At 38.1% G+C, this 26061-nt stretch overlaps 1 protein-coding gene and 1 pseudogene across 1 annotated transcript; one reads left to right on the forward strand and one right to left on the reverse strand.

Moving 5' to 3' along the window:
• Nucleotides 1-565: 565 nt before the first annotated feature.
• On the reverse strand, nucleotides 566-3325 carry LOC113742618 (UDP-arabinopyranose mutase 3). The gene is made up of 4 exons (XM_027270496.2): nucleotides 2862-3325; nucleotides 1537-1787; nucleotides 1278-1446; nucleotides 566-1137 (listed from the first exon to the last, which is right to left on the reverse strand). The coding sequence occupies exons 1-4, from the start codon at nucleotides 3177-3179 to the stop codon at nucleotides 799-801; spliced, it is 1077 nt and encodes a 358-aa protein (XP_027126297.2). The 5' UTR covers nucleotides 3180-3325; the 3' UTR covers nucleotides 566-798.
• A 1335-nt stretch (nucleotides 3326-4660) lies between these two features.
• Nucleotides 4661-26061, forward strand: LOC113740920 (protein RETICULATA-RELATED 3, chloroplastic-like; annotated as a pseudogene).

Genomic DNA, 26061 nt, shown 5'->3' on the forward strand with positions numbered 1-26061 from the left:
TGCTTCTAACTAAAGTGAAATTTGATTTTTAAGACTTTAACTAGTTTTACAATGTAAGTGGTGTAAGACTTTACAAGATAAAAAAAAAAATAGCGGAGTCAAAATAGTTGGGATTTAATGTCACTTAAAAGGAAAAAACAAAGTGGGGTCAAACTACAATTTCAAACCAAAAATCCAGACAAGAAAAATCACCATCCTCCTCCTCTTCTTCCTTTGCCAAATAGGAAATTAGTTAAAATTATATCCTCCTCCTCTTCTTCCTTTGCCAAATAGGAAATTTGTTAAAATTATAAGGAGGTTATGTGATACTTTCGACAACAACGGTTCCGTAAACTTTAGCCATAAAATTTCTAATGAAAACCCCAGGACAAACATTTGGTTCGGAATGACATTTTTAAATGCCAGGCCGAATTCTCCATTTAAAACTTTTCTTGGGTCAGACTGTCTGAAGTTGAGTTCCAGACTGGCTCTTGCATCTCACCATAAAGCCAAGCAAACACAAACGCAAAAAAAATAGTAGATAACTCGCTGACAGGATCAACTGCCAATGAGCATTAAGAACCTATTACCAAATAGAGATACCGGCGAACAATTTATAAATAATAATTAGTACTAATACAAAATGCGTAACCTTCTTATTTGTTCCAAAGTCGAAAGAAAATAAAACACTAACAACCTCAACTCTATAACATGGTAGATTCCAATCCAAGCTCAGCTAAGAGCATGGACAAAAAGACCTTCACCATACAATTCCTATACCCTATCAGAAGAGAATTGTAAACCCGAAATTTCAATTGTCTACTTTTTGGGGCCATTAGCGACTTCAGCTGAAGCGCTGGATGGATTAAGCTCATCCCAAGCTTCAATCCAGGTGACCATGGCATCGGCCAGCTTATTAAAGTAATCATCCACCTTGCCAAGCTTTGCCTTGACTTGCTTGGACAGCTCAAGGTAGCATTTCTGAACAGTTGCGCAGTCCTTTGGAAGGGCAACAGATTGGAAAAATGGGATGAGCTCTTCCTGCCAGTAGATACCTTTGTATTCTTTCTTAAGGTTCACAAATGGGTTACTTGCTTTGCTGTGCCAGATGTAAGGCAGCCCTGTCTTGACTCCCAACCCGAGGTGGTCGCATATAACCTACATAGTAAATTGAGCAAAATAATTAAGCAGAATAACAGAGAGGTCAGCTCTATGGCAGATTCAAGAGCATCTTAAAGCCATAGGAACAGAAACAAACTACTATACAAGATAAAAAGACTTCATAAGAATTAGATTACCTTGGTGCACCAACCAGCCCACATATCATCATAACGTCCAATAGGCTGGCCATCACCCATGAGGCCAAAGTACATTGCAGGTCCAATTAATTCACGGTTGAAAGCAAGGTTCATGCCGCACATGGGGAAGAGAGTACCCTTTGGCACAGTCATAATTGCGTCTACATACCTGAATACAAGTATGAAGGAGAGAGCGAATTACAACAGTCAAAATGAAAGGGGAATTAAACAGGACATGTTTGAAGAAAAGCAGTTGTACCTGGTGTTCCTCTCAAGAGGCTTGACAAGCTGTGTTGGAGCATCATAATCAGGTATGTTAAGCCAAAGGCCATGTGACACTGCAGTTGGTACACCTTCACGAAGACTGAAAGGATACCCGCGCACAAAGTCTGCCCCCTCCTGGTAGGGATCATAGAGGGTATTGAAAAAAAATGGCGTTGATGGGGACAAAAGATTCTTAATGTGCTGCTCAAGCGCATTTATTTCTTTACCAGATGGGTCTTTGGCAACCTGAGCATTCATAAGGAATATCAAGCTTTCAATATCACAACCCAACAAAGTGGTCCCAACCAATTAAGAAAGCAAAAGCAGTTAGACTTTAAATGTAAAATCCATTTCATCAATGATAGGGGAGAAACAGTGGATCTAAAGACACAAAATGCTATAAAGAAAATTAAAGGACTCTTGAAAGAGTGCATCTTAAACAAACAAATCATGTATACATGACAATCAGAGTCCTTATCTTGGTGAAGCTTTTGCTAACAAAACAAATTATCCTAGAGGTCATATAAAGCACAAAAAATGGAAAAAATTCACTGGTCAGCTGACATGAAAAAGTCCTTAAAAGAGCCAACTCCTTTCAATTGACCATGGTAAGAAGCAAACCTCAAGCCATTAGATCAGCACATAGACAATCTGAACTAAACCAATTAATATCACTTCTCAACAAATGCCAAAAGAAAACCAAAACCAATAAAGCGAGAGAGAAAACTAAAGAGTTGTTATTAATCTCCAGAAAATAAAAGGTTCACGAAACTGAATCGAGCAAAATTTTACACAAAAAAAGCCAGCAATTTAAACTACATTTTAACAAACCTAGCGGAAACAGAACCAAATTAATCGACAACCTAAACACCATATGATATCCAAATTTACCACACACATCAATCAACAAAGAGCCAAAATAAGTTGAAGATCTGTGGACCTGTATATAATTGAACACTAATTTAAAAGCCATCATCAGTTTGAAATTAAATTTTCAAAAACTGAAACTCAATTTTCCCACATCTAAATTTTAAACCAACGAGGAAAGAAGAAACAATTAAGTTAAAAGGGGGGCAAAATTTTCACACTTAAAGGCAATTGGAACAAAATTAGAAGAAACCAACAGACTAATTAACAACAAATTCACAACCCAAAAACTCAACTTTCCAACCGAAAATTATTAGATCAAGAACAGGACACAAGTACTTGATCTATATCCCATAAAACTGACACAAAATACAAATAAAAATCCAATCTTTCCATCAAAACCACAAGAGAAGACACAGAAAATATAGGGTTGCAACGATAAATCCCACTTACAAAGCAATCATCATCAATGGTGAAGATGTACTTCTTCTTGGACACCATGTAGCCAAAGCAACGGCAAGCAGAGTCCTTGAAAGAAATGCAAGATGCTTTGGGGCCCAGAATGCGGTTGATATCATTGCGATTGTACAATTCGTAGTCAAAGCCATCAGGGACTTTGATGGTCTTCGAAGGATCACCATCTTGGACAATGATGAGATGGTATGGCTGGAAAAATGGCCTCCACATCTCCAAGAAATCAAGGTTTCTGATGGTGGGTATCACTATATCTAACTCATCTTTCAAAACTGGGGTTGGAGATACAGATGCCATCTTTTGTTGATTTCCTCTTCCTCCTTCACTACTTGGGAAGAGGAGATTGAGGGAGAGGAGATTGGGATCTGGGAAATTCAATGGAGTCTGGAGTTTAAGGAGTTTAAGAGTCGAAGAAATGGACCGTGCAGTTGTGTGAAGACTGAAGAGGTTGTGGTGTTTTATACATGAAACTCTTGAGCAAACGGGGCGGTCGCACGTGAGTGGACAAGGGTGAATAATGCGTTTGGAAATACATTCAAAATAGAGGCGTTACTCTTCAAAGGTGAATAATGCCAATAAAGCATATAGGAATTAAAATTCAAACTAAAGGGCAAATATAAAACAATGTTCAAATAAAGCGCAGAATTAACCCAAAAAAAAAAAAAGAATTAGAGAGTTTTGGTGCAACTCATCAAGCTAAAAGGAGTTTCATATTTTAGTTTTTTTTTAATGAATGAAATTGAAAAATGTATAAATCTAAAGAGGCAATGATTGTGAGTATAACTATTTAAATGGTGAGTTAAATATAAATCAAATGTATAGATAAGTGCCCGTCAACATGTTTCAAAAATGAAAGGTGCTCGTCAACATAAAAATTAAAGAAATCTTTCTTTAATTGAAATATGTAGATTACAAAAGAGATTTGGTAGAGAAAAATTAAATTAAAAAATGTATAAATATAAAGACGCAATTACTGTGAGTATATCTATTTAAATGATAAGTTAGATATATAAATCAAATGTACAGAAAAGTGCCCATCAACATATTTCAAAAAAATGGGTGCTTGTCAACATGAAAAATGAAAGAAATCATTTTTAATTGAAAGATGTAGATTACAAAAAAAAAAAAAGAGATTGTGTAGAAATGTTATGCTATTCTGAGTTGATATATTTGAATAATGTGACATGAATATATATATATATGTATAGTGTACCGTACACAGATTTATATGAGAAATTCACTGCATAAGAAAGGTGCGTGACAGTTTCGAGTAATTTTTTGAATCAATTGAATTAGTTTTATGGTTTGAAATACTTGAAAAAGCTCATTAATTTAGTTAGATAAAGGAATCCTTGGAGAAAAATGAAACTAACATCCATTTAAATTGAAGTTCATTAAACAACGCAATTAATAGTGCATACAAGTTAGGCAAGAATTTAGGGATTAATTCTAGGTTCGGCTCTAGTTTCTGCATGTTGATGAGCCATATTGACTATACTAGGTAATTGATTTATACAAATGGCAATATTTTGTAATCGATCACTTATTCATGTAATATATGGTTTTTACTATGAGCAAATCACTAAAGTATAGTACAAGATTTAACAAATTAGAAAATTGTAAACTACAATACATGTATTTTGTGCAAGTTTTTTTAAATAAAAATAAACTTTCACTACTAAATTTCTTGGAAATCGTCTATTAGCAAAATGATTAACAAAAGTAGGGGGAGAATAACAGAAACCATATGGTGTTCTGTGCAAATTATTTTGGTAACAATGAAAGAGGGACTAGAAATATTGAGGAAGTATGTGGTAACAATGAAAGAAGGACTAGTTGATATGTTGTATTTGATATGTGTGTGTACATCCACACACACCATCGGTGTATATAAGATTAATTCTAATTTTAGTCGTAAGTGAAGTAGATTAAAATGAAAGATTAATTGTAAGGAAAGTAGATTAAAATTCGAATCAATCTTCTGTACACTGATGGTATATACTACTAGATTTAAATGAATAACAACTATGTAAAATTTGAATTTGAAATTCAAGTGTTATATATTTGTCATACATTCAATAGTGGTATTGTATATATTGTCCATGTGTATAGGATTTACTCTTAAAATTACTAACATACAACTTTTTTTTAGTATTAATGGATGGTTTCATATTCGAAATTTTGACTTACCCTTTTTCTCCTCGTAGCATCCAATTCAACTCTTTTCCTTGCTAACATGCAACTTTGACATCATCAATCAAGAAAACCGAAAACAAGACAAAACAAAAACTGAACGAGGTAAAAGGTGTGCAATTACACAAAGAACCGCAAGGTACATCATATCAAGATGAAAGCATTTTGGATCTCAAAAGTAATGGATGTGAACCGGCTATCAATTGCGATGATTTATCAAACACTATTTACAATAACAAAGTCAATATATTAAATTGATATTTAGATTTTTTTCTCAATTTAATTTAATTTTTTAAAAATTTGTACTTAGAACTACTTCCAACATTATTGCATTAGAAAAATTTGTTAAAACTTGTAACTCTCCCCGATTCTTATCATTCACATTCATCTAATAAATTTGGATTTTTAGATCCCTATGTATTATATTTTGGGAAATTTGCCAAATTGGTCCCTAATATTTATCAAAAACACTTTTTTAGTCCCTAACATATAAAATCAGCCAAAATTATCCCTCACATTTAAATTGTGATCCAATTTGGTCCTAATGCTCGTTTTTGCTAATTTCTCCGACTAAAAATAGCACGCCTCTCCCATGTGATCATATTTTTAGGGCAAAACTTGAAAACACATTTTCAAAATTGAAAGTAAAAGGATAGGGGACCACCACTCCCTTTTCACCTTTCCCCCTCAAATTACAGTTTCAAGAAACCCTAAATTGCATCCCTTAATTAACAATCATAACTTGGAAATGTTAGTGATGATGATGACGAAGACAAAGCTGTAGAGTGTGACGGCCTGCGTGCTTGGGGACATGGCATCTCATCCTAATTTCGGCCTTAATGAACTGGATTTCGTTTTCTCCACCCTCGTCGTCGGCTCCATTCTCAATTTCCTGCTTATGTATCTCCTGGCACGCACCGCGGGGGCTGGGGACGCTTCTTCTTCTGGCCGCCTCCCCTCCATCTTCGCCGCCTGTCTTCCCAGCCACATGTTCAAGCCGGGGGCTTACGGCGTATTTCAGTTGGATGGGGACTTTTGTGTACAAAGGTACCCTCTTTGCAGCTACGGGCTTCGCTGCCGAACTCGTGGGAACTGCCATCTCCAATGCCCTGATCAAGATGAGGAAGAAGATGGATCCCAATTTCCAGACCCCCAACAAGCCTCCTCCGACGCCTTTGAACGCTTTCACCTGGGCCGTCCACATGGGTGTCAGCAGCAACTTCAGATACCAAGTCCTCAACGGCATCGAGTTTCTGCTTGCCAAGGGCCTTCCCTCTTTTCTCTTCAAAAGCTTCGTTGTCGTTTTGAGGTGCTTAAACAATGTCCTTGGAGGGATGTCTTTTGTCGTACTAGCCAGGTTAACAGAATCACAGGCTGTTGCTGTTGCTGCTCCTCCTCTTCCTTCTCCGTTTTCCGCTGCTGCTGAACTGGAACAACAACAACAACAACAATTAGTCAAGGAGGAGGAGGAGGAGGAGGTGGTGGGTGTCCGGGAAGGTGGTGTTGCAGCTGGAGATGCTTTGCCTACTGACAAAGTCAAGTGGTCCCCTATCCTTTTACTTTCAACCGGTAATGAAATGTGTTTTCCGGTTTTACCCCTAAAAATATAATCACGTAAGAGATGCGTGCTATTTTTAGTCGGAGAAATGAGCAAAAACGAGCATTAGGACTAAATTGGATCACAATTTAAGTGTGAGGGATAATTTTGGCTGATTTTATATGTTAGAGACTGAAAAAGTGTTTTTGATAAATGTTAGGGACCAATTTGACAAATTTCCCTTATATTTTCACCTCTACGTATAAGCTGCACTAAATGTTTGTTTAATAAAACTAGAGTTTGAAAACTAAAATTTGAAATCTAAAATCTTAAATTTGAATCCATTAAGTTATTGAATTGTTAAGTACTACATTTGATACATTTGAGTGTATATCGTATTAAGTGATAAATGAATAGTTTGTCACTAATTTTTCAGACCAAGTTTTGTTGGGAAAATTTAGTATCACTTAATTAATTCAGATGTTCTTTTTTTTATTATTATTATCAAACGCAATTGAATATGTTAAACTCTAAATCCATTAAATTTAAGTGCTGTATTGAATTATTAAATAGGGCCTACATCACTTTGAACTTTTTGGAGGCTTGTACTTTACCTCCCACTTTACTTCCGGTTTAATGTATTCCTTAACTAGGATTTCTTGGAGACATAAAACTTTATTGTTAATTTTTCTAAGTTATTTCCCTTTTTTCTTTTTCTTCTATCTTATTCTCTCTGTTTATTGCTACTTTTCCTCCTATTCCCTTCCGTTCCCTCCCCTTCCCTTCCTTCCTATCCACACCCCCTCTCTTTCTATCACGCTCTAAGATAATCAAATGACCCCCCAAACTGTCCATACTTCATTTTCCTTTCCAACTTCTTCCGCACAAAAAAGGCAAAAATCTAAAATTAAGAAGACTCAAATGTTAGCCTTTTTGCATTCTTTCATCCGCCATAAATCTAATAATAATCTTACTTCCGCATAAAACCTCAAGTAAGAAGAATTATTAAAAGCAATTTGTTTATACAACAAGAGTGATAAATGATGTGTGCACAGATCTCAGGCCACGCAATGACCCAGTCCGAGTTCCATTGGGCCCAGTCACACGTGCACGAGCCAAGCTCTTCAAAGAATCCCTCCAAGGCCTTGTGCGAATTGTCCAAGACCAACATGGAGTCCATAGAGATATTGAAGGCTTAGAAGGAGACAATCAAGTTATCTACACCTTGATCCAAGCCCATGAAGAGACAAGTGGACCTCCAAGTGAGTTGGACGAATAGGGCCGTAAGCCTTAGTGTTTATTAGAGTTGGATTAGTTTGTCTTAGTAAAGCATGGACCGGCCCATCTTGACCCCAAGATGGCCGAATTTCCCTTTCCTGTTTCCCTTAGGTTTTTAGCAACCCTTAGCCTATAAAAAGGCTTGCTTTGTAAGGTTTTCAGGTAGACGTTTTATGAATAAAATTTGCTTAGATTTTCGACTTTCTTCCTTGTGAGAATTTCGAGCCTTTACTTGCTCTTGGCAAGGGTGTTGAGCAATCTCGTGTCTTGTCCTTGATTGTTCTACCGACCTATCCACTAGAGTATTCACCTTCCATTGGAGTCGTCGTTCTACCGCCTTTTACCAATTCGTGTCGTCCGTGTTGGTTCTAGCTTCCGCAATCCAAGCGTTGGACAACCTCGCTAGATCCTTGGCAAACGTGCTACGTGTCTCGAAACGTGTTGATCGAGGACCGTATCAGTTGGCTTCGGAGCTTAGGTGAAGGTATCTTCCGTTATATCCGTTATTTTTGTCGTTATTTGTCATCTAGAATTCCTTGTTTCCGCTGTTGTGTTTTAAAAAAAAAAAAAGAGAATTTCTGTCTGCACTTTTGCTCTTGTGTCGTTAAATTTCTGTTCGGTTAGAGTCTCTCCGTTGTTCATAAAAAAAATTCTGACCGTAAGTTGTTATCGTTTGCTTTAATCGTTGAAATCTGTCCGCACTTATTATTCCTTGTTGTGTGCGTCGTTGGCTCAAATCTGTCCGCCCTTTGTATCGTTTGTTCTGGTTGTGAGTCGTGACCAATCTGTCCGTTTGTGTCTGCATTCATCAAAAAAAAAGAGGCAAATCAGCCGCGGATATTGTTGCGCCTTTGTTTGCCCAAAATCTGTCCGCAAGTGTCGTTGGTGTTGTGTCGTCTGTTGTCATCAAATCTGTCCGTAGTAATTACTCAGTACCTTGTCCAAAATCTGTCCAAGTCGATAGTCCAAGCCGAAGCAACAAGAAAGCAAGTAGGCGACGGCTAGGTTTTCCTTGGCGGCTTGGGTTTTGCTTTGACGGCAAGGGTTTTGTTTTCCAAATCTATCCAAATCGATTCATCAGTCATCCAAGTTGTTTTCTTAATTTTCTAATCTGATTTTTGGGTTAAAACTTGTTGGTGTTGTGAAATCTTGAAGAGAACCTACAAGATTTTAGGGTTTCTTGAAGTCTTGGTTACTACCTAGAAGTTCTTGAAATTCTTGAAAGTATCTTGCTAGTTCTCGAGGGATTTGGGTTGTGCGTTATTGCGAGTTGAGGGGCTGACCTTATTTCTGGAATTTTACTACTTCAGCCGAGTATTTGTGTTGTTCTTTAAGTAAAAAAAAAAACAGAAACGAAAAGAAAAGAAAGAAAGCCATCGGGTGACAAGAGGGAAAAAAAAAGAAATAAACAAAACCAAGCGAGGGAGTTGAAATTTATTGCCAAATCAGTCTCTTACATCGTGCTTGTACCCCAAACAAAAAATTCAAACAAAAAGGAAAGAAACTCAAAAGTTTTGGCCTACCTCTTCTTGCAATTCTTGATCACTTTGAGCCTTGATCACTTGTACCACCCTTCGAGGTTCTTGAAGTTCTTGACCACCTTGTTTCTTGAAGACTTGAATCTCCCTTCGAATAAACAACTTCCTATACTCTCTTGCGGTGGTGAAGGGCTTCCGTGGTGTGGGAGTAAATTTCTTGGGCGATTCTTGAGCAGCCCGTTGGGAGGAAGCTTTAGTGAGGTTGCTCACGTCTCCTTGAGACGCCATTGACTCAAACCAAAGGCCGAAGCTGTTGTGTGTTGCGCAAGGGAGGAGGGAGTCGAATCTGAATTGTGTTGGTGTGAGAGGGTGTCGGCTGCCTTGGGGGACTTTGTAGAATCCTAACCGACATTGGTGAAGTGTTTTGGAAGGAGAAAACTTGGAAATTTTCAGTTGGAAGAGGTGGAGACCGAATCTGATTTGCAAGTCTACTAGGAGAGGAATTTGGAAGTTTCTAAAGAGTTGTACAAGAAAGGTTTTCTAAAGAAGTTCCAACACTAACTTGTTTCCAAATCGTTTTAGGAAACTAAGTACAACACTTGGATAACTCTTTGTTTTCACTTGGACACTTTCCTATATTAACCCCTTTATTTTAGAAACACTCCCCTACTTTCTCTCTTACATTTAGGGAACCTACTCCTACCTTTTAGGAAGTTAGGGTTTCTTTCTCTTTGTGTTCACATTGGCGCTTTTTCCCTTGCTGTCCGCCACCCTATCTTTTACAAATTTGCCCTTTCTACTTCATTCCCTGCTACCATTTGTGTCTTGCCTACTTGATTACTCTAGTGAAAACGGTTGGTGACGATTATTGGACTTGAGCGGCATTTCTCACCTACCTAAACCAACAGGTAAAGGTATTGGGTAAGATCTTTAAAGAGTGTTTTGAGTGATAAAACACGAGAGAGAGTGATACACTAAGGGAGTGAAGTGAGGATATACTTGCATTATTTTTCTTGTTACTAACCTTTTGCAGGGCATAAAGAGGGACATGGAGCCACAACAACCAACCACAGACTATTCCTTGATGTTCACCACCATGAAGAACAAGCTCAGGTGAGTTAGTGAGCAACAAATGGAGGAGTTGCATACTCGGTTTGATGAGCTATCCAAGAGTCTCACACGAGGCTCTCGTTCAAGGTCTCACAACCGAAGTAACCATGGCACCAAAGAGGCAAATAGCGAGGACTTCTCTGCTAGTGAGGATGAGGAACGACCCTAGAAGCCAAGAAGGGACACGTCTAAGAACGAACTCAAGGGACTTAAAATTCAAGTTCCCGCGTTCAAAGGCAAAAGCGACCCTGAAGCTTACTTGGAATGGGAAGGCCGTATCGAGATGGTCTTCGACTGTTATGACTATAGTGAGGAACAAAAGGTTAAAGTTGTCATCGTTGAGTTCACCGACTACGCCCTAGTTTGGTATGACCAAGTGAGGACCCATAGAAGGAGAATGGGAGAACCACGAGTCCGAACTTGGCAAAAACTCAAGGCATTGATGTGCAAGAGATTTGTTCCAAGCTACTACAATCGCAATCTCCACTCTAAACTTCAAACCCTCACTCAAGGCAACATGAGTGTGGAGGACTCTACAAAGAGATCGAGATGGCCATGATGAGGGCGAACATTCAAGAAGACAGTGAAGCGACATGGCCAGGTTTCTTAGAGGTCTCAATCCTGACCTTCAAGAAGCCTTGGAGCTCCAACATTATTTGGACATACAAGACCTTAAACTTGCCATCAAGGCCGAGAGGGGAAAGAAATTGAGGCGTGGGACCCGTACCTTCCAAACTTCCAACTCGCCTTCCTGGAAGGGAAACCTACCACGGCGAGCAACCCACGAAGCTGGAAATTCGGCTACACCAGCTCCTTCTAGCCGAATTCAAGGTAATGCCTCTGGCCGCAATACCAATTTTACCCCTAACAAAGCTGTTGATGTATCTAGGTCTGCTTCTAAGGCACCACTTGAGACTCCTAAGACTAGGAGTAGGGACATTAAGTACTTCAAGTGCCAAGGGTTTGGACATATCCAATCTCAATGTCCAAACCAACGGGTCATGCTAATTACTCACAATGGGCGAGATAGTATCCGATGATGACGATTGTGAGGAGGTGCCTGGATTGATCAAAGGTGACTGCCTGGAGGATGACTCGGCTGAGGAAGATTGCTCTCCTACACAAGGCGAAGTAGGTTGCTTGGTGGCATGACGAGTGCTAACCGCCCAAGTCAAGGAGGATGAACAGTTGCAACGAGAGAACTTATTTTACACTCGCTGTAAAATAGGTGATAAGGTGTGTAGTCTCATCATTGATGGGGGAAGTTGCACCAATATGGCAAGTTTGCTAATGGTTGAGAACTTGGGTCTCCCAACTACTAGACATCCACATCCCTACTGCTTCTAATGGCTAAGTGAGGATGGAGAGGTACGTGTCTTCAAACAGGTACGCGTCCCTTTTTCAATTGGTACTTACATGGATGAAGTTGTGTGCGATGTAATGCCTATGCATGCTGCACATGTCATCTTGGGGAGACCTTGGCAATTTGACAAACACGTCACATTCGATGGAAGGGCAAATAAGTACACACTTTTGCACGATGGCAAACGTAAGGTCCTCACACCACTCACACCTGCACAAGTTTATGAGAACCAATTAAAATTGCAAAGGGAGTGTGACTTAGACCGTCAAAAGCGAAAGCAAAAGATGGTCGACCCTGGCAAAAGCTCCACTTCTACAAGTGCGCAAACGACCAAGGGTCAAGTGAGCACACCTAGTGTTACGCATGACCATTCACCCATTAAACCACCCACTAGGAAGCAAAACATGATCATTAAGGCTAAGGATGTTAGGAAAGTTGTGAATTCTGATCAGCCTGTACTCCTCATGATTTGCAAACATGTGCTTTTAGATGTTGCTGAGCTCGATAAGGCATTGCCTTCGAGTATAGTTGCTCTTTTGCAGGAATTCGATGATGTGTTCCCTGATGAGATCCCAGATGGTTTACCACCCATTCGAGGGATTGAGCACCAAATAGACCTGATTCCTGGAGCACCACTACCCAACAAATCGGCTTACCGCATGGGTCCTGAGGAGACAAACGAGCTTCAACGGCAAGTTGATGGCCTATTAGGTAAGGGTTGGGTAAAAGAGAGTCTAAATCCTTGTGCTGTGCCTATGGTACTTGTCCCCAAAAAATGATGGTACTTGGCGCATGTGCACTGACTGTAGGGCCGTTAATGCTATTACTGTAAAATATCATCATCCCATTTCTAGACTAGATGATATGCTTGATGAACTCGATGGTGCTATTATATTCACTAAGATTGATTTAAGGAGTGGCTATCATCAAATTAGGATGAAAGAAGGTGATGAATGGAAAACGGCTTTCAAAACCAAACATGGTCTCTATGAGTGGCTAGTCATGCCTTTTGGGTTGACTAACGCCCCGAGTACATTCATGCGATTGATGAACCATGTTTTGAGGCATTTCATTGGGAAATTTGTCATTGTTTACTTTGATGATATTCTAATATATAGTCACAGTGAACATGAGCACATGGAGCATTTGAGATTAGTTCTTAATGCACTTCGAGAGGGGCGTCTATACGCCAATCTTAAGAAGTGCACCTTTTGCACTAATGAGCTTGTGTTTTTAGGCTATGTTGCGAGTTCACAGGGCATCAAAGTAAACGAGTCCAAGATTGAGGCCATCAAGCAATGGCCAACTCCAATATCCGTCCATGAGGTGTGCAGCTTCCATGGATTGGCAGGCTTCTACCGGCGATTTGTCAAAGACTTCAGCACCATTGCCGCCCCTTTGATCGCCGTGACCAAGAAGAATGACAAATTTCATTGGGGAGAAGCCCAAGAACAAGCATTTCTTACCCTCAAAGACAAACTCCCACATGCACCTGTTTTAACATTACCAAACTTTAACAAGACTTTTGAAATCGAATGTGATGCTTCTGGTGTAGGTATTGGCGCTGTCCTCGTGCAAGACAAAAGGCCTTGTGCCTTCTTTAGCGAGAAACTGGGAGGAGCTGCCTTAAACTACCTTACATATGACAAGGAATTATACGCACTGGTGAGGGACTTGGAGACCTGGCAACACTACCTCCGCCCTAGGGAGTTCGTGATACACACTGATCACGAGTCATTGAAGTTTCTCAAGGGGCAACCAAAGTTGAGTAAGAGACATGCCAAATGGGTAAGTTTCATCGATACCTTCTCGTATGTCATTAGGTACAAAACTGGCAAAACGAATGTGGTAGCTGATGCTTTATCTCGTAGACATTCTTTGCTTGCTGTTCTTGATGGTAAGTTGCTAGGGTTCGAAATGCTTAAGGAACTGTACACCCATGACCATGACTTTGGGGAAGTCTATGCATCTTGTATAAAGAATCCACATGGAAAGTATTTCTTGCACAATAGATTTTTGTTTTATGTGGATAAGTTGTGTGTCCCTAACTCTTCCATTCGTGATCTTTTGATTCGAGAGGCACATAGTGGTGGTCTCATGGGACATTTTGGGATTGACTCTAGCCATATTACAAGAGCATTTTTACTGGCCTCATATGCATCGAGATGTTGAACGCATGGTTGATAGATGTGTCATGTGTCATAAGGCGAAATCTAAAACAAATCCATACGGCTTGTATATCCCATTGCCTATCCCTCACTATCCTTAGGTAGACTTGTCTATGGACTTTGTCTTGAGACTACCTAGGTCACCAAGGGGTAATGACTCCATCTTTGTAGTGGTTGATAGATTCTCTAAGATGGCTCATTTTATCCCCTGTCACAAAACTGATGATGCATCTCATATTGCTAATTTGTTCTTCAAAGAAATTGTCCGTCTGCATGGTATGCCTAAGACCATTGTTAGTGATAGAGATGTAAAGTTTATGAGTTACTTTTGGAAGACTTTGTGGTCGAAACTTGGCACTAGATTATTATTCTCCACCACCAGTCATCCACAAAGCGATGGACAAATGGAAGTTGTCAATCGCACACTTGGTACTCTACTTCGGGCTTTAATTAAAAAGAATCTTAAATCTTGGGAAGAGTGTTTGCCTCATGTTGAATTTGCCTACATTCGAACTGCTCATAGTGCAACACACTACTCACCTTTTGAGGTTGTTTATGGCTTTAACCCCCTGACCCCCCTGGATTTGGTACCCTTACCTTCCTCTGAGCACACAAGATTAGATGGAAAAAAGAAAGATGATTTTGTGCGCAGGTTACATGAAGTCGTTAGGGCAAACATTGAGAGGCGTACTCAGCAATACATCCAGCAAGCCAACAAGCACCGTCGTAAGATGATTTTTGAGCCTGGAGATTGGGTTTGGCTACACTTGAAGAAAAAGAGATTCCCCAAGCAGCGTCAAAATAAGTTATTCCCAAGAGGAGATGGACCCTTTCGAGTGCTCCAACGAGTCAATGACAATGCATACAAACTGGAGCTACCTGGGGAGTACACTGTTAGCGCGACCTTCAATGTCGCAGATTTGAGCCCATTTCTTGACGAGGAGGATCCAGATTTGAGGGCAAATTCTTCTCAAGAGGAGGGGACTGATGTGTGCACGGATCTCAGCCCACGCAATGACCAACTCCGAGTTCTATTGGGCCCAGTCACACGTGCACGAGCCAAGCTCTTCAAAGAATCCCTCCAAGGCCTTGTGCGAATTGTCCAAAACCAACATGGAGTCCATAGAGATATTGAAGGCTTAGAAGGAGACAATCAAATTATCTACACCTTGATCCAAGCCCATGAAGAGACAAGTGGACCTCCAAGTGAGTTGGACGAATAGGGCCGTAAGCCTTAGTGTTTATTAGAGTTGGATTAGTTTGTCTTAGTAAAGCATGGACCGGCCCATCTTGACCCCAAGATGGCCGAATTTCCCTTTCCTGTTTCCCTTAGGTTTTTAGCAACCCTTAGCCTATAAAAGGCTTGCTTTGTAAGGTTTTCAGGTAGACGTTTTATGAATAAAATTTGCTTAGATTTTTGACTTTCTTCCTTGTGAGAATTTCGAGCCTTTACTTGCTCTTGGCAAGGGTGTTGAGCAATCTCGTGTCTTGTCCTTGATTGATCTACCGACATATCCACTGGAGTATTCACCTTCCATTGGAGTCGTCGTTCTACCGCCTTTTACGAATTCGTGTCGTCCGTGTTGATTATAGGTTTTGCAATCCAAGCGTTGGACAACCTCGCTAGATCCTTGGCAAACGTGCTACATGTCTCGAAACGTGTTGATCGAAGACCGTATCAATAAAAAAATGCAAATATATTAGAGGTGAAAATACAATAAAATAGAATCGAGTTTAAACACCTAACATTAATTGACTGAGATGAACGAGTTTGATAAAAAACAAAAAGGACAAAAAAAAAGAAGGGCCAAGAAAAGGAAATCGACCAATTAAAGTGAGGATTAATTTTGTATACACTAAAAGTGTAGTGATTTTTTTTTTTTACACTAGCAGTTATGGATATATGTTATATGTGCATGATTTGAATTTTAAATTTGAATTCATATTATGTGGCATGATTTAAATCAATTAGTGTAAAAAAATTGTACACTAACAGTGCATAAAAAACTTACTTTTGAAATAGTACATATATGTTTTGGTGTTTGGCACTTGTTAAGATAGTTTCAAGTATTATTTTTTTTATAAGAGTAAAACTAATTTGTAAAAGTATTTAAATATAGAGAGGAAACTAAATGTAAGTGTAAATTTTCATGTTTCAACAAATCTTTGAAGTCACTCACAATGAGCTAGTAATTGGATCACGGAGAGATAGTGGTAGTTTGACTATAAAACAAAAATAAAAAATGAGCTGGTAATACCAACAGGAAAAGGAATTGCAAGCATAAGTACGTAATCTAAAGAAAGTACTCACAATAGATTTCTTTGTTTCTTGGGAAAATTACAGAAACCTTCCCACTTGCACTCACCTCCCCTGTAGTTTGAGAAATAGCACTGACCTCCCTTGAACTTACTGATTCTTTGTATATCCAGTCCAGGCGATTAAAATATTCTTTTAGGAAGTGAAAAGAGAAATTTGTGCTAGATTTGCCCCTTGTGCTACTGCTAAGTAGTATTAGTAAAGGAATAACAAAGTACTACAAATCAATTAACAATTAATAAACTTTAATGAGTGTAGTTTATGAGGAAATAGAAATTATCTATTCAAAACACCAGTTCTTTATGGGTATTTTACTGTCAAACATTTAATTTATGATCAATACATCAATGTTTGTAAGTAAAATTCAAAAAGTGTTACAGTAATATTCTTACAAAAAAGAAACCGGTAGGTTATATATTTAATATAAATTAAATTTTTTAAAAAAGGAAATGTCCCATAAAGTATTAATTCTTTATGACTTTCTTTTTACATAACAAATTCTAGCCTTCTCAAATCCTTCAAACAAGTAGATGACCTTCAAACTAGAATTGCTTGGATCGAGCAATCAACCCTCATTCAAAAGAAACTAGAAAACAAACCTCCTGAATTCGAGATCGACAATTAAAAACTTATATCTGGTTGCAAATCACAACCAATTTAAAATAATTTTTTGACAAATATCAGGGAGAAACCCGAAAAAACATACAAGAAGTCTTCCATGAAAACCACAAACCTAGACAAATATCTTAGTATTACAAATCCAACCAAACACCCAATACCCTGGGTCTAGAAGATCTGTGATACCCCAACTTTTAGGATATTACGGTTTCTATATTTTATTTTTTGTTTTAAGACATTATTTTGTTTTAAATATTAGAAACCCTACTTGCACTCAAAACCCTAGTTTTACTTGTGACTAACAGGTTTTCTTAAATCTCTCATATTTTAGTCGAAACCCTAATTTTAATCTATGGAATTGTAAAATCCATCATATTTTTCTTAAAATTCCCTTTTATTTGAAATCCATTATCTTATAATAGCTATACTACTCATTTACATCCCCAAGGGTTGGAATAAAGAATAGAATTAAGAGTTTTCCCTTTTCATTCATCGTTAGGGTAAACTAAGATTTTTACGCCTTTTCGTAGTGTGATTATTCGGTACGGAGTGTGTATCAAATTTAATGATTAAAAGTGAGTTTTAGATGATGTTAAGTGTGTGATTAGAAGTGATAATAATAAGTTAGTGAATTATAAATTAAAACCCTAGTATATGTGATTTAAGGAAAATCGGCTTGAACCGACGGGTATCGTTCGCTACCGATTGAACACACCACTTGACCACCACTTTCTTATCATAAAATATCATTGATATTAGTGCAAAATATCAGCCCCTTAATCAGCTCTTGTTGGCCGAAAATATTGACTAGAAAAACCAAGGAAAAGAAAAAATTTTGAAAGTTAATCTCATGGTGACAAGTGGCGGCCATCCCAAGGTTGTTGACCAACCAATTTCTTTCATATTTATCACCAAAAATCACTTCAATTGCTCCTTATTTCTGCCATTCCAGCCGTGACATTGAGGGAGAAAACAAGAGGAAGAAAATTCCATTTTCATCTTGAGTTTAGCTCATTTGAGTGAAGAATCAAGAAATCTAAACCGACTAACTTCTAAATTGGGAGCTTAGGAAGCTTGGGGTGCTAAAGTTTGGGAAGGAAAGGTGAAGGATATCTCTTGCAAGCATCTTAGTGAGGTAGTATGGCTGCTCATCCTATTTCTTTCCCTTAATCTTGCTTAAGTTGTGTAGCAACTTAGAATCTTGATTAATGATAGCTATTCTAATAGTTTTGATAATTGTGGGGGTGGATTTGTGAGTTAGGGTTTTGAATTACTCAATTATATATCTTGTTGTTTAGATGACATATGGTGTCTATAATCTTGTATAGGAGGTTGAAGTAGTGGTTCAAGCTAGAAATGTGAAGTTTGCACCTTAAATTCATTAAATTCCAGATTTGAGTTCTTACACTGCCCTGTTCTGACTAGTTCCATTCAGCCATGATGGAGGCCGAATTGGGCTTAGCTTAAAACATGAAAGTTGTAGGCAATGATGTTTTATAGTTGGATGTAAAATATCAACTCAATCGGAGCACTGTATCATGTGAAATGATGAAAATACCCTTGACTGCCATAGGTAGAGTTCTGTGGATAGTTTTGACATTTTATCATTCTGCCTTCGTTTTTCACCTTGATCCGTATTAAATCAGTAGTTGGCCAAAACACAAAAGTTGTATTCTTATGTTTTAGCTTTTCAACGCATCTTAAAACGACTCAATCGGACTTGTGTAGCCTGAGTTATTGTCATTTGAACCCAATGCTATTATCCAGCCTGATAGTGAAATTCTGGTTCTGTAATCTGTAAATTCCACCTGGATAAACTGTGAACCTGTGACGGCCCCACCTCCCCCAAGGGCGTACCCCAGGGTTCGGCGGGTCGCCTGCCCAACTCTCGCTAGGACTCACTCACTCATAACTCAAGAAAAATAACGTACATCCATAGAAAATAAATAATACATCCACTTCAACTTAATATATACATAGATGCTCAAATCCATATACAAAGCTTCCACACACCAAAATACTTCAAAGTGTTTACAATTCGAGTACAATCAACCCTAGTCGAGTGCTAGCGTGAGTACCATTTCAAAACTTCAAAACTAGACTACTCTGTACCCCAGTCTCACGCCTCGCTCGTACCCCCTGTAAGGGAAACAAATGGCGTGGAATGACCTAAAAGCCCAATAAGGTTCCAAATAGCAAGTTGACCATTATTTAAAAGTGCAAGTATCACGTAGCAAAGTAATGAGCATGAAAAGTTCATAAAAATGAGCAATAACACTTCAAGTAGCAAATCTCAAAGTGAGCGAGTTTAAAGTTTTTCTTTTAAAACGAAACAATAACACGATAAGTACTAATCATTCCAAAGTATAAGGATACGGCTGGTTCTTAGGAGCCAAATTCCCATTGCATCACCAGAGCTTGATCAAGTATTAGTTGACACTCCCTCAACTTTCAAGTAAGTAACCAATCCAGTAGAGCACCACTTAAACTACTCTCCGTCCACTATCCAAACCCCCTACTGGGCCCAAAATCCTCAATCAACACTGGTGGTAATACTCGAGTATACCGATTAGTCGAGGAGATAACACTCTACTCGACAATACTAGATACCCATGGTTCGTTATCTAATCGACCAAGCCCTTGCTGGCTCGACTCGATTAACTAGCCAGTGGGATTTGGATCCCCAAGAATTCGATGAGATAACATCTCCAATCGACTGAATCAAGATAAAAGTACGGAGACGGGAATGAGAGGCATCTCCCACTCACATTGAGTGTGGTACATGCTGCCGCTCAGCACTTACAAGTCAAGTACAAGTATATCAAGTCAATTGCAACAATAAACAAGTATATATCATATTAGGGCAAGTGCGATAAAGTACACTCTTGCCCGATCAAACAAATTATATATCATTAAATCACATTGGTCAAGTATTGAAAATAAGTGTCTAGTTCAATCAGGTATTTGGAAGCACTCACCGAAGGTCTAGTGCCTCTCAAAAGTCACGTTCAGGTCCAACTCCTTGGTTGGAGTCCAAATCTGCGATAAAATATCATTTACGAATGTAAAACTCTATAGAGTTCGAAACATAGGAGTTTCGCTTCAAGAAAATCAAGTAAATGCAACTCGTTTAAGTAGTATTCAAGATACTTATCAATTTTTGAAAAAATCATGCTCGTTCTTAAAACAGTGAAACTTTAAAGTGATTAACCTTTGAAATCTCCGTTTGAGTCGAAATAACGAGAAAATGTATTTCTATTAGTTGTTACTTTCATTTTCCAAGGGTACAAGTTTTGGCCGACATCGCTAACTTATATACCTCTATGAACGAAGGCTTGGATACCCTAGACAAAGCGAATTCAATTCGTTCTCAAATTTCTGCTCAAGTTGCGAATACATACGTCTAACCCTCGAGTGAGAATTTGGGCGGCACGCCCGTTGTGTTTACCTATTTCTAGCCATTTATGGTTTCATTATTTTTCTCAAGTCAGCCCCAAAATCACACACAAGAAATGGCACCACCCTAGCCCTTCAATTAGGCTCCAAAATCATCCAATTACATCACAAGTCTAATAATACAACCAGAAATCAGTTTTGAAGACAAAAGGTTAACCAGCAGTTTTGACATCTTATAGTATTTTGGTCACAAATGGAACTACGTTTATCGAATTGAGGCACAATTTATACCATTTGAAAGCTAAGACAAAGCGTTACAACTTCATGAAGACAACTCAACCCAGTTAATAGTTGATCTATATGGAATTTGGAGATTACTGAACCAGAAGTTCATTGTCAGTCTGGTTGTCAGCACTGAATTCAAATGGCAATAACTCAGGCTACACAATTCCGATTGAGGCGATTTCAGATGTATTGGAAAACGGAAACATAGGGTTAAAAGTTTTGTGTTTTGGCCAAAGGCTGATTTGATACGGATCAAGGTGAAAAATGAGGCCAAAGTTGTGAAATTTCAAAACTGTCCATGAAATGAGACTTTTGACAGTCAGGGGTATTCCAGTTATTTCACATGTTACAGTACTCCGATTGAGTTGAAATTTTACAGACACCTATATAACACCATTTCTTACAACTTTCATGTTTTGACCTAAGCCTAATTCGGCTTCTAACATGGACGAATGAAGCTGGTCAGAAGCAGGGCAGTTCATCATCAAAGCTGGAAATTTCACTACTAAAGCTGGAATTTTATAACTAAAGCTGGAAATTCAACCAAAGCTGGAAAACCATATACCAAAGTTTAAAAGGTCACATCAAAGTTAAACCATTTCATATCAAAACTATCAAGTTCATCTCATGGCTGGAAAATGCATATCAAGGCTGGAATTTAAACATTAAAGCAGGAAAATGAAACCCTAGGCTGAAATTCCATCAATCTTCACCAATCTAGGTTATCATCCATAAAACTTCTAAGATTCAAGTCATCTATCCAATAAAATGCAAGATAAGAGAGAGAAGAAGAGTTTCTTAGCTTAATACCTTCAAGCCTCAAGGAAATACACAACATCAAGGCTGCCCAAGCAAAATTACTCCACCCAAAGCTTCCTTGTCACCTTGTTGCAAGTTTAATTGGTTTAGATTTATGGTTCTTGTTGATTTCTCTCCAAATCAATCAAAACCCAAGATGAAATGTGAAGTTTCTCCTCTCTTTGCTCTCTCTCTAGTTCGGCCAAGGGAGGAAGAAAATGAATAGCCCTTAAGGAGAGTTTACAAAAGACTAGAATGGTCTTTGGTCAAAGGTCTTAGTCAAGGCCTTGGATATTTTGTTTTTCCTCTTATTTTTGGTCAAAAATTTCGGCCATCTTAAGATAAAATTAGGGAAAGGAAAAATAAAATAAAACAAGGAGATTATGGTAAGAAAGTATTGGTCAAGTGCGGTACTCCACCGGTAATAAACGGCGCACGTCGGTTCAAGTCTATTTTCCTTAACTCTCTTGTACTTGTGTTTTAACTTATGATTCACTAACTTATTAGTAGCACTTCTAATCACACACTTTCTCTTACTTAATACTTCTTCTTATCTACCAAATTTAGTACACATACCTCACCAATTAATCACACTATCAAAAGACGTAAAAATCCTGGTTTACCTTAACGATGAAAGTAAAGGGAAAACCCTTGGTTCTATGATTAATTGTAACTATTGAGGAAGTGAATGAGTAGTAAAGCTATTTTAAAATAATAGATTCCAAATAAAAGCAAATTTTTAAGAAAATATGAGGGAATTTACAAGTCCTTACAATCACACTACCAAAATGCACACAAAAACATACACCAAAACCTTAGTATGCACAAAAACCCTAACTTATGCCCTTCCTTTAGAAAAATCATAACTTGAGTTAATATCAAAATTTTATATAACTTGGTTTGTTAAAAACTAGACTTCAAATACTAAGAATCTTTAGAAGACACCTCAAAGAGATTTAGTTCATAAGTTGGTCTAAATTGAGCCATAAGCTACTACAACATTCCTATGTTTACTTGTGCAGGGCACAATTTTTAGTCAAATTTGCCAATTTTCTGGAATTTACAGAGATTGAATTAAACTCTGAATTTTCCACCGTAAGAAGCCCCTATGAGTCTAGTTTCAAACGCAACAAACGGAACTCAATTCCGACCTTCCCATACGAAGTTATAGCCAATTTCCCAAAGCTGCGCAGAGCCTCCTGCGAAAACTTTTAGATTTTCTAACAATTCGAGAATATGAAACTTTTCTTAACAAAATTCACTCTCTTGGCTCAAATTCAACCATTAGAGCAACCAAGAATCAAAGGTAAGTGAGTTCACATAAGGGTTATAAAGAAAAGTAAAATTTTGGGGTCTCACAGAATCGGGCTGAGTTGTCTTCATGAAAGTTGTAGCCCTTTGTCTTAGCTTTGAAACGGTATAAATTGTACCCCAATCCTATAATCGTAGCTTCGGTTGTGACCGATACGCTAAGAGACGTCAAACCTGTCATTTTGTTCTTTACCTTAAACCTTATTTCCTGTCACTTTTCTAGCTTGGTTTTGTAATGGAATGACTTTTAGCCTATTGAACGGCTATTGTAACGAGATTATTTGTGTGTGATTTTGGGGGCTGATTGAGGAAAATAATGAAGCCACAAATGGCTGGAAAATAGGTAAATACAAAGGGCATGCTGCCCAAATTTGCACTCGAGGGCTAGGTAGATGTATTCGCGACTTGAGTAAGGGTTCCTTGATGATTGAGGGTATTATCCGGAAGGAAACTTTGGACGTTATTTTGCTTAAATAGGTGAGTGTTCTTTGTACGTTATGTTTCCAATGACTATGTGGATTGTTGTGACTATGTGACTATTTGTGAATGTTCGATTAAATGTTAAATGTTTTCAATGATTTCTAAAAATGAATTTTGTTAGGCGAGTGTGTACTTTATCGCACTCGACCTAAATGAATGTGAAATTTTCAATGATTAAATGATTAAATGTTTACATACTACTTGTACATGAATGTAAGCCTTTTGGCTGAACTGGCCCCTTGCCCTTCGTTGCCGGTCAACTTGAGTCAGAAGCGGACTCGGTCGGGTGATTGGTGACCCTAGATTAATGTTTGGTATACTCGAGTATGACCACGAAGTCTGGTGGAGACTGGCCAGTGTCCAGTAGGGGGAAAATTAAATGAATGAATGAATGGCAAGAACAATTGAGGGGTTTTCACTTACAAATGAAATTATTTTTAATGCTGGAGGAATTAGGAAATGGTTGGTGGAATGAATGAACGCAGGGCTCCATGTGAGCATGTATCCTTTTAATGAATGTATTATCATTACTTTATATTGTAAATATTTTCTGGATTACTTGTTATTACATGATTAATGTCCTTGTTTATGTGACAGCCTCACCTCCCCCTAAGGCGAACCAAAGGGTTCGGCAAGCCGCCTGCCCAACTCTCGCCGGGACTCACTACAAAACTCAAGCATGAATATAATCGATGGTTCTTAAAAGCTCAAACGGAGTATGTTATATCCACCAGTCCAACATACCAAAGTACTGTGAGGACCCATAATTTTATTATTTCAAAATATTATTAAATTGGTCATTTTAAAAATATTTCGTACTCGAGTTACCCAAAAAATTACTAAAGTACATGAATTTTTCGAAAATAAATTTTACCGATTGGTTCTTTAAGTGCATATTATTTTAATGCCCAAATTTTAGACTACTAGTAATGTACTATTGATGTACTAGGGAAATTACCTCAAAGGTTTAGTGCACAAAAGTTGCAAACAAGCGCTAAAATTGGACACGCGAAGACCCTAAATGGACCTAGCATGAGTTGACACTTAGGCTTAACTATTAAGTCACCAATTCTCTCCACTTTCATTACAAAATCTGATTGTACTCTCTCTCCTCTCTTCGTAATCTCTGTTTGGCCGAAAATAGGAAGAAAAAAGGGAAGAAAAATCTAGCCAAAATCCTTACAAAATTACTTCAATCCACTTCCAAATTTCATCATCCATTAGAGGGCTTTGATCCTAGCTTGGAAGAGGGGGCTGTTCATCGATTTTTTTGGAGGAATTTCGGTCAAAATTTCTGCCCTAAAGCTGTCCCACTAAGTTCTTGAGGTAACTCACTCACCCACACTTCAATCTTGCAAAATTATAGCTCAAATGGAGCAAAGGTAGCATGGGTTTGCAACCTATGGCAGAAGTTTGGTTGATTGGTTGAGTAATTATTTTATTGCAATTTCATGACATGCTGGACGGCTTGAGGATGCTTAGTGGTGGCTAATTTGATGAATTAACATGTTGTGGTTGCTGATATTGTGCTATGTTACATGTATATAGAATGATTGATGGAATGAAGTTGGAAGAAAGTTAGAAATTTGGAGAAGGTGCTGTCCGAAATTTCAAGGACTTGCTGCCCTGTTTTGCTTTGATATTTTTGTGCATAATTTGGCTACAAATGTGAGTGATATATGTTGTGTTATGTGTGTGGTGGTTGTCTAAAAAAAAATTAAAATTAGCCAATTTGGTTGGATAAATTTTGAGTTATGAGCAAAGAGGCAAAACTGGACTAGGTCTAGAAATTTTCTGACCAGTGATTTTGTGGAGATCATAACATTTTTCTCGATGATCAAAATTGAGTGCCGTTTGTGGCATTTGAAATTAGACTCTTAGAGCTTTAAAATGGTACCAAGCTCATTTTCTAGTTCGTCCCGAGCGATTCGTGGCGAGTTTTGAAAGTTGGCTGCCTGTTTATTACTGTTCATCCGAGACTGTTTAGAAAATCCATTTTGTTGCTTGATTTTGAACCGCTTATGTCTGGATTTTGGAAATCATTTGTTCTACATAAATATATCCTTGTGAACCTAGTTTCTAACACCACCAACCATTTTCAATTTCACTGAGAATCGAGTGAGATACGGCCAAATTAGCGAAGTGCATTAAATCTGGAAAATTTCTGGAAAGGCCAACAGTCCAGGAATTTTAGTGAACTTCAACTTTTTATTTCTTGAGCTAGGAACATCGGAATCAAGTTCCGCTTTTTTTATTTGAAACCTGGATTGGAGCTTTACCTGCATATCAAATTTCAAAGACAGGTTTTGATTCTATGATTTTGGCAAAAATTCCAAAGATATTGGAAAAATTTGGACTGTTTTGACCTATCTTCAATGAATAGTAAACTTTCTTGGAGAAATTGACTTGTTTCTGATTTGATTCTTGGAAAGTGACCTTCTACAAAGTTGTTATGCTTCGAATGAAGTTTCTGACGGTGTAAATTTTTCCATTTTTAGACTTTCCGAACTTTCGGACTGATTTTTTCAAGAATGACTCGAAAAGTGAAAATTTCCAATTTGGACCTAAATGTTCTTTTAAGGGCCTAGGTTACATTTTTACAACTCTTAGAGCATTTCAAACCTATTTTCATGGTGAACTTGAGTTCAACTATCACTTGAGACCTCATTTGAAAGTCGATTCCTTATGAACTGAAATATTTTGGAAACTGGAATTTTGGAGTCAAAATTGACTGTTTCTTTTCTTTACACGAATACTGTATGGCCTGGAATTTGAGATACAATGCATTATTGCATACTTTCAGGATCTCAAGAGGACTTCGAGGGAACTCCCGACGAAGCGTCTTAG

This window comes from Coffea arabica, chromosome 4e (genome assembly GCF_036785885.1).
Source record: "Coffea arabica cultivar ET-39 chromosome 4e, Coffea Arabica ET-39 HiFi, whole genome shotgun sequence".
Lineage (NCBI taxonomy): Eukaryota > Viridiplantae > Streptophyta > Magnoliopsida > Gentianales > Rubiaceae > Coffea > Coffea arabica.